This window comes from Abramis brama, assembly GCF_963993115.1.
Source record: "Abramis brama genome assembly, chromosome: 19".
NCBI classification, from domain to species: domain Eukaryota; kingdom Metazoa; phylum Chordata; class Actinopteri; order Cypriniformes; family Leuciscidae; genus Abramis; species Abramis brama.
The window spans coordinates 10,365,483-10,374,526 of record NC_139981.1 but is presented as its reverse complement, the minus strand read 5'-3'; the positions used below and the strand labels follow the sequence as shown (position 1 = coordinate 10,374,526).

The window sequence follows — 9,044 nt, the reverse complement described above, 5'->3', positions numbered from 1 at the left end:
AATAAAAATAAAAATCTGATACAGTCATAACGATTCAGTTCCACATTTGACCAGTACCCCACATAGGCAGTGACAGAAAGTGTAGTAAAAGGTGCTTACGACTCAAATGATTGTCTGATGAACATAAAGGAAAAGAGGATTGCATCCTGGCTGCTCGTCGTCGCTCGGACTAAAACAGAAAAAAAAGGCGATGGACACCGGTTTCTGGTAATTCCCTCTTCACGGTGGTCCTGGTAGACATAATAAACGTAGGGCATTTCCCCATATACAAAAAAAAAAAAAAAAAGAATTAAAAGAAAAAATATATATTTAGATATATATATATCATGCAAGTGATGGGGTGGGGGAAAGGTGTGGGGTCCATTGAAAGCGCTTGAAAAACACGTGCTTTTATGTTTTTTTTTGTTTGTTTGTTTGTTTTTATATAATAGTAATATCAATTGGTCCTTTTTCATCTTCCCCGATAATTAATAGAGTTTATTCAGGTCCATTCTCCTGTATATATTTCTCTGTTTGCGTATCATACGTCGCATTCCGAGTCACTTGATGTTACTGAAAGAATCGACGTGCCCGTGTCGACTCGCTCTGTCATACTGGAGACACTGGTCGTTGGACTCGCTGCAGTCGATGGCGACTCCGCAGAACTGCGTGGAGTGCAGCCGGATTCCGAAAGGGACCGCATGCCATTCTGCCCTATTCCTTGATGCTGGAGCCTATAGCAGAAAAGTAAAAGAATGGAATGCCATTAGAATAGAAAAGTTGTAGGCCATTTTTTCCACTGAAAAACGCGCTTCAATTTTCATGTAATGCTACAATAGGCCTATTAAACATTTAAAATGATATAGATTAATAAAATAAAATAAAAAATAGAACTCTAATAACTCTAAACATTTGCTTGCTTGATAAAGTAGATGCTACAGCTATACAATTACATAGAGCCCTGCTGCTACAAGGATTAAGTCTACATACCAAAAGCAGATTTATAATCTATCCTCGAGATTTGATTGACTTCTCAGGATATTTTAATCTTGTAATGATACAAATAAGTATTGTTTTTATTTGCATGTTTCTATGTTAAAATTAGGTGACGTCAGTTAAAGATTTGAGATGTTAGTGTGCTGTATGACAACAAAAAAAGTAATAGTTCTTGCTTCTATTAGCGATGTGTGGTCATCCAGTCAATTTGTAGATTTATCTATTAAATAATATAAATCAGTTACACCAGTCAAAGTGTGGACTTAGTTTCTGCTGCTTTTTTATTCCCAAGACACATAGTAGCTTACTACTTAGTGTTTAGGAAGAAAAATAATTCGACTAGGCTGAATCATCTATAAATAAAACTCACTCTAAATAATTTACGCCGTGTTGTGTGTAATGTAATTACGAAGTAAATTGGGTAGTCAAATTTTAGCCTAATAATTTGCACACAGTGTCAAATATAATAGGCTAAACACTAGACCCTAGAATAATTAATAATGCTTTATTTCTCAATGTTGTGTGTCCGCAAGGTTACAAATATTTGTATTTACAATATAATGTTGTTTAACGTGTCTGTGTCTAAGAATATTTGATAAACTACTCTCTATAGTATTACTTTGCATTGACAGTTACTTTGGGATTTACTTTTCCAATATTGCAACACAGATGCTATACGTAAATTGTTTTTGTTTTCTCCAAGTAGGCTTTATCCATATTTGTATTGTTATCTCTAGTATCTAAAATTTGAATTTATTAGCAATGTTTTTTTTAAAACAAGATTTTAAATATTTTATGTGTTAAAAACGACAAAAAGACTATTTTCTAACAGTGTAAGCAGAACACAATAGCTTTGATGTGAAGCACATACACATTTGATTATGGTGTGTTATTGTAGATATTTCAGTTTTTATCGATGAATCAGAGGGGGGAAAAATCCATTGCCTTTTCACACTTTAATAAACAGGATACATGTCAATTGATCTATTTACTTTTATGCTCTGGTTAAAACTTTCTAAACATCTTGCACATGGCACAACTAAAATGTCGTCTTTCTCTCTCCCTCATTTTTTTTGTATGTCTCTAAATCTATTTGATTCTGTTTTTTTATAGGCTACTTACACAATACATTGTGTTCACAAATTTCACAAACAGTTAATTTATGAAAATATATTACGAATATTACGAAAGAACATTTCCATTGAAAGGTAAACATGACGTGACTGACCTGTTTTTTGCTGCCGCTGCCCTGTCTCGTTGTCTCCGGTTTTTAAACCAATTTCCGACCTGTGTAGGAGTGAGTCCAGTGGCTTGAGCCAGTTCCCTTTTCTTGCTTGGGTTTGGGTAGGGGTCCTGAAGGTACCACTCCCGCAACAGACTCCGCGTTCGCTCTTTGAAACAATGCGTCTTCTGCTCACCGTCCCAGATGGTTCTAGGCAGGGGAAACTTCTTTCGCACCCTGTACTTATCAACCGGTCCTAGGGGACGCCCGCGTAGTTTCTCGGCCTCCTGATAGTGAGCCTCTAGCCACATCGCTTGTAATTTACCATGCGAGTCCTTGGTAAACTTGTGGTTCTCCAAAATGTGGTAGAGATCACGAAAATTGCCCGTGTGGAAGGCAACCACAGCCCGGGCACGAAGGATGGATTCATGCTTGTTGATCGCCTCGCAAGCACCCGGCGCCACTGGAAGCGACCATAGGAAGCGACCCAGCCGCTCGATGTCCCCGGTCTCCTCCAGCGTCTCGCAGACGCTCGCCACTTGCTCTGGAGAGAAGTTTAAGGTTGGTAGCTGAAACATTGACAAGTCTTCGGGAGACCTGGAGCTGGGCGCACTGCTCGCCAACAGCAAAGGGCGATCAGCAAAGTTTGGCAGGAAGAAATGAGAGGGATAAAGCTCTAAAGGCGATCTGAAAACCATGGAAATGACCTGGGAGAGAATGAAATTTGCGAAGGAAAAAAAGACCGACGAATTCGGATTGAATGATTCAATAGCTATCGCCTAATGACACCAGCCTCATAATATCTCCCCCTAAATCCACCGTGAGTGTAGCATTGAAATATTTTGTTTCGCTTTTCTATTGGTCTTCTTGGTGTCGTTGTAGCGTTGTCATGGCAGCCCTGCCAATCACTGTCAAGCGTGCCAATCATTAGCCAGTACGTAGAGGCTTTCACCACTTCGGCTGCACGCACGGGGGGTTATCAGGAACTCCAATCTCAACAGCACCCTCCCTTCCCTTGACTCGTGTGAAGTCGAAGCAGAGTCTCGCCTATTTGTTGAATGGAATGAGCAATTAGAGGGTGGAATATTATTGTGATCTTAACGAGGCTCGTTAAAGTTAAGAAGATATGTAGGGAGAGAAGGCAGGGGTGGGGTTTCGGGATGACAGTCACGGACACGGGAATTTAAATGAAGCGCTAAAACGGAATCCACGACAGGGTGCAGATAGGCTATTTCATTCTTTAGCGCCTCGTATGAAGCTGGAGAGGATGTATGTTACGCCGGCTCGCTTAACCCATAGCCTAAGTAGCCTGCATTAGCCGTAAAAGCATGCAATCTAAAAGGATGGACATATGTGTTCTCTGTGCCTGTGCCTATATGCTATCGCACGCCGAAAACTCCCGGATCGTTTTTGTATTTTGATCGCATTTCGATGCTATTCTCACACAGTGACAGCCGCAGTGGACGCACGTCCCTGTGGCTCCACTGATGCTTTGCTATGATCAGAGACCAAACACTGGCCCGTTGCCCATGCATGTTGGAAAAAAGCACGTGATCATTGATCATTTATTTTTATTTTATTCAAAAATAATAATAATTTTGCAGTTAGCCTAGATACTTATATAATACAAATATTGTGCGCTACTTTTAGGCTGTAAAAATTAGAAGGACTTACCGGGTTGTTTTACAAGAATGAAGGATATAATCTATAACTATGCCACGAGATTCGGCTTCCAAATGCTTGTTGGTGTGGGTTTCATGGTTTGCATCAAAGAGGCTGTGCTGTATTATAGCCTATTTAGACAGTGCTTATAGTTCGTGTAAAAATTTACGCGTCTACTCGATAAAGAACAATGACCATATTATGAGAACATAAGCCGCAGTATCCAGACTTTCTCTAATTTAGCTAATGCTGACATAATTTAAAGCAATTTGTTGAATTGTTCAGGTGTTCAGAACTTGTATGTCTCTTTCAGATACTAAATTCCATCTTATCAAATTATACAGGTAAATGGGATAATATTTTTAAGTCCTATTCCATTAACTTTATTAGCCACCCTTGTCACATTTTCACAATGCTGCAAGCTCGTGTGTGTGTGTGTAGCAGAATGAGGGGCGGGGAAGAGATCTTAATAGAAGTATTGGGTCACGTTGTGTCTCCAGGATCAAATCTGTTTGTTCTTCTGTCACAGGAAACTTAAGTGAAGTAACTCCAAGTGGCACTTGAAGTGGTCCCTTCGGAAAGCTTTTTGGACTGGAAATAACCTGTGTTATTTCATTGTAGACCGTATTTTTTAAAAACCACTTGGTCAAGCTGTTTTACATTTAGAAAAGCTCTTAATTGTGCCATTCGAAACAAGGTCCGTCGCGTCGAAATCAGTTTTTGCATGGCACGGTTCAAATGTGATTTGGAAAGAGAGATTTAGTGGAAATGGCATAAAAACAGAAAGAACGTGCCAAGTTGCCGTAAAATCACTTTGTTTAACATAGCCTTTGTTTTCATTAAGCAAGTCATTAGCATCCCAAATAACTTCATTCACCTTGTTTAATCGTCTGTTTATCCCCTTTAGCTTTCATTGCTCTGTACTATGCCAAAATCAGCGGGGAGCAAGTCCTCAATACCGATGAACGTTTAGCTCTGTCTTTTTTAATACTGACAAAGACCATGATATAAGAATGTAACAGACAGTGGATTATTTCGCAGCTGAACAATTATTTAAGCATGTTTCTAGTTTCAGTGTTTGTAAGTGAAGTGACATCAGGGGTTTGAAACTTAACACGTAATTTCGGCGATCACATGTCTCCCTGAAAGAGCCATAGCTTTAATAAAGCTACGTACGTGTCGTCACAGCATGCCAGAGATCACTGAGAAGAGCTCGGTCGTATGAGAAGGTAAGCAAACCATTTCTTCACTCTCGATCAAACTTGCTCTCACTTCTTATCACACGAAAATGTGTCCTCCCATCCTCTCACCAATGTTGGCAACTACGCGGTTAACATGCATGAGTAATTTTAGCATTGTGTGGTGAGTCGGGGACTTGCATGCAAATGTTTGAGGAGGAAAGGGCACGGGACACTGCCTTCTCCGGTTAAAGGTTTTATTTCATTTTAAACATTTATTCTGTTTTTACATCCACTCAGGTCATCATTAAACATTGCCAAACAGGAAATCAATCTCCATGCGACGGCTGCAGAAAGAGAATCTTCTCGGGAGCGGTGGTTTGAGTCTTTCTGTTTTTATTTGTATTTATTTTTTCTTGTCTTAAAGTAACTTATGGGTTGTAAAACTTGATTTGTAACTCCATCGATTTTTTTTATCCATTGCTCACTCTTCCCTTAAGTCACGTCTCTTTCGTCTCTTTTTTCTTTCGATAATTTATAAGTGATCTATTGCTGTTTTCTGGTGCTATACCGCAATAGTAGGCTACCAACCAAAATGGACTTGATTTGAATGTGGCTGTGATGTCTGTGTTGCATGCACAAGTGTGTACGTAAGTTTTAATATGACCTTTCTTAAAAATAGCTAATTGTTCTGAGACTCACCAGAGAGTTGGTCAAATTCTTAAGTGTTTAGGGCTTCGTAAAAAACACCAACAGATTATAAAGCGAAGGCGATAGATTAAACAAGCATCGTTCAGTAGGCTACCGCTCATATTCCCAGTTTATCGCTCTTGAAGTTGTCATCCTCTGCTGGGACGTTGCTCTCCACTCCGTGAATCATGCAAGACAAGTGCAGCTTGCAGCATTGTGGGGCCGTCGTAACGGGGCGCAAATGCCCCTTTCTATTCTCAGCTCAGGGTCTTAACCTCGGCTGTATTTTGAATCCGCTTGGCTTGTTAAATGTAGGTTGTAGTACAATGGAAGCGTTTTATTACCTCTGGCTACGATGTCACACCTACTTATGTAGGTAGCCAAGATACAATTCAGGGAAAATGTTTAGTGTGACAAATATTTGATATTTGGAAAAGGAAATTGGGTCATTTGTAATTTCATGCTGATCATAAAACTCTCTTTATGAAATTCTCTATGATTAATTGATCTTCTTTTTTTTATCATTTAGTTGCATTGGCTAGTATAGATTATTTGTAGTTTGTAGGTAGGCTATGAGTTCCTGAAACCTCGATGATATGTTTGATATCATTCTTTTTTTTTTTTTCTTTTTTTTTTTCGCTGGGGGAGGGGGGCGAAATGCGAGCAGCATTTTCAACAGAGATGCCCCCTCCCCTCTTTTTTTTTGTGTGGTCTCATTAAGTGGGCATCCTGCTAGGTCTGCGGAGTAATACGGGAGCTGTCCAATCACTGCATTTGCACGGCTTGTTAGCGACATTTAATGAGGGTTCTCTGCAAACCAAGTGAATGGCGCTTCAATGTTAGATTTACCTTGTGTCAACTCGTTACTTCTAATGAAGCCATTGGAGGTTTCGCTGGTGAATGGAGCCGGACGCCTGGAACTGCAGGCCCTCTTTCTTCCGGTTTCTCTCAGAGCTTTGGCTTGGCCCACATCCATAGGCTATGTGGTGTGGGTGGTGAGGACGAGCACTGTATTTTGGGGGGTCGAGGGGGAGTTACGGAGATGTTCATATAAAATAGCTACGTTGTATCCGTTCTATTGTGCTTTAATTGATTATGTTAATTTCAGGACCTCGTAGGATTTCATCATATCTAGAGCCTGTGAGTGATACAATAATTCTTCTAGCCCCCTCCTCGCGATAAATGTACAAACCATGCACATACTACTAAGTAGGCTACAGCGTACTTCTTTAGGATTGTCCACTACAATCTACACATTTTTCCACAATGGTTTGATATTTAGGGATATTTTTTGTCCAATTGTTGCATGTGCAACATGGCGTTTATAGACTAATCTTGATGCAAATGTTTAATAGTGTCTAAAACGGAATGCATTCAGTTATTTAAAATACTAGATTACTAATAATATAAACAATAGTGATGATGATTATACAATGTAGTATGACGACTGGACTGAATTTCTTTATTAACATGTATTCTAAATGTGCTATTTGAGTTTTACTATACTACACTGTTGTGAGGCATGCAAAGTTAGATGCATCATGTTAATGATTTTACAAAACTGTACATTCACTGACATTAACAATAAATTAACAGAATAAGTAAAAAAAAAACAAAAAAAAACGTTTAACTATTTTAAAACAGTGTGCTGCTAATTACACAAATTAAAGCATGCATTAAGACTGACTGCATATTGCCTTTTGGTTCTTTTAGATTCATACAAGTTTTGATGTGAAACTTGAATTTCTCGAATTAACGAAATAATTGTTTTTAAAACATGAGAGAAACTTGAAGAGTTGTCGATTTAATGTTTTACATAAAATTGGTTTAATAAGTAGTCTAAGTAGTCTAAGTAGCCTATTCGACGTGGTTATAGCCTATTAGCCTACATTTTCAAACATCCTGTTGTCATTCACTCGGGCGAGGTATATGGTCTTCTTTTGCGTTTCGTATTGGTAGCCCTATCAGTTGTTTTGTCAATCTTGATCAGGTGCAAAGTGACACGATATAACCATTGAAGCCGCTGTCATAACGACCCGGGGCAACCCGACAATAATTCATAAACGCTGGCAATCTGTCACTTTGCGTCTACGGGGAGTTTTCTATTAGAGCTTTTAAATGGGCAGAAAGTGAAACACGGGTCTGTGCCTAGTAAGACAATCCAATCTGGAGCAAATCGTCAACATGGGCAAATTATTAGCGCCTCAGTTGAGCTACAGCTGAAAGGGCAGACCCATTCATGAATTGTGCTCAATCTCTTCGTCCATTCTCCCTCAGTCATTCATGCTATAATGATTCAATTTGAGCATGTTGGAAAATGAGACCCAAATTTGGGTGGGACATTAGAAGATTTTTCACTTTAATTCATTCTTAATGAGTAATTAAATTATTTAATTTGTCTTTAAAATTAAATTTGTGTATTTTTCCTTCTCAACATTTATCAACATACGTTGGATTGGAAATGGCATCAATACATCTAAAGTAGAGTGATGGATGGAAAAAAACATTGAGATATACAATGTTGTTTACGGTCTAACAATAGACGTGCAGGATTTTCAAATATGAATTCGAGGGAAACTGAAATAATTAATGCCTACATTATTTGGCATAATAATACACTACATAAAATGTTGATCAAATACCGCGATAAAGATGTCCATAGTTTTTTTTTTTTTTAAATTTGCATATCGACTTGTTTTTTTAATATAATTAATTATTTTTATTTTATGTGAATGTATATGACTCATAATGTACTAAAGTGCAACTTTTGATGGAAAAGTGCAAAATGCAACCTGCCTTTCTCTGCTCCGCCTAAACTGCTGTTTAACATAAGCCTTTTCTTCGTCCTTCATTTGACAGGGAAGTCAAGTGACTGAAAAATTACACGAGTGAAACCAGCATATTTAAATAGGACAAGCCCTGCTATTGTGGCTTGACGTGTTTTTGTACCTGTTGTCGAGAATGAAGTAATAATTGCATTTTGTTTTGCACACATCAGGTATTTTTTTTCTGGAATTTGACTTGAGACACATTTGAATGTTTTAGCTTATGTATTGAATGATATGTTTAATAAGGGTGCTCGTTCTTAATTTTTTGTATTGGCATCATGTAATGTGTATTCATGTATTTTATCATTTTACCATTAAAACTGTTTCATCAGTGATTAATGCTGGCTGGTTAAACAATAAAAGCTAAAAAAAAAAAAGCTAAAAACATTGGCTTATGTGTCTGCGTGACCTGTGCTGATCTACAAAATCTCTCATTTGTAAAGGTTAGGAAGTTCTTTGGTAAACATGTATTAAACTCTGCGTATCTCT

The 9,044-nt window shown here is 38.3% G+C and overlaps 1 protein-coding gene across 1 annotated transcript; it reads right to left on the bottom strand.

Annotated features, from left to right (window-relative positions):
- Positions 1-414: 414 nt before the first annotated feature.
- six3a (SIX homeobox 3a) lies at positions 415-3,011 on the bottom strand. Its single transcript, XM_084093038.1, is given in 3 exon segments — positions 415-583; positions 586-713; positions 2,204-3,011. Coding segments are annotated over 3 exon segments (864 nt in total). The 5' UTR covers positions 2,896-3,011; the 3' UTR covers positions 415-539.
- Between the last annotated feature and the right edge of the window lie 6,033 nt (positions 3,012-9,044).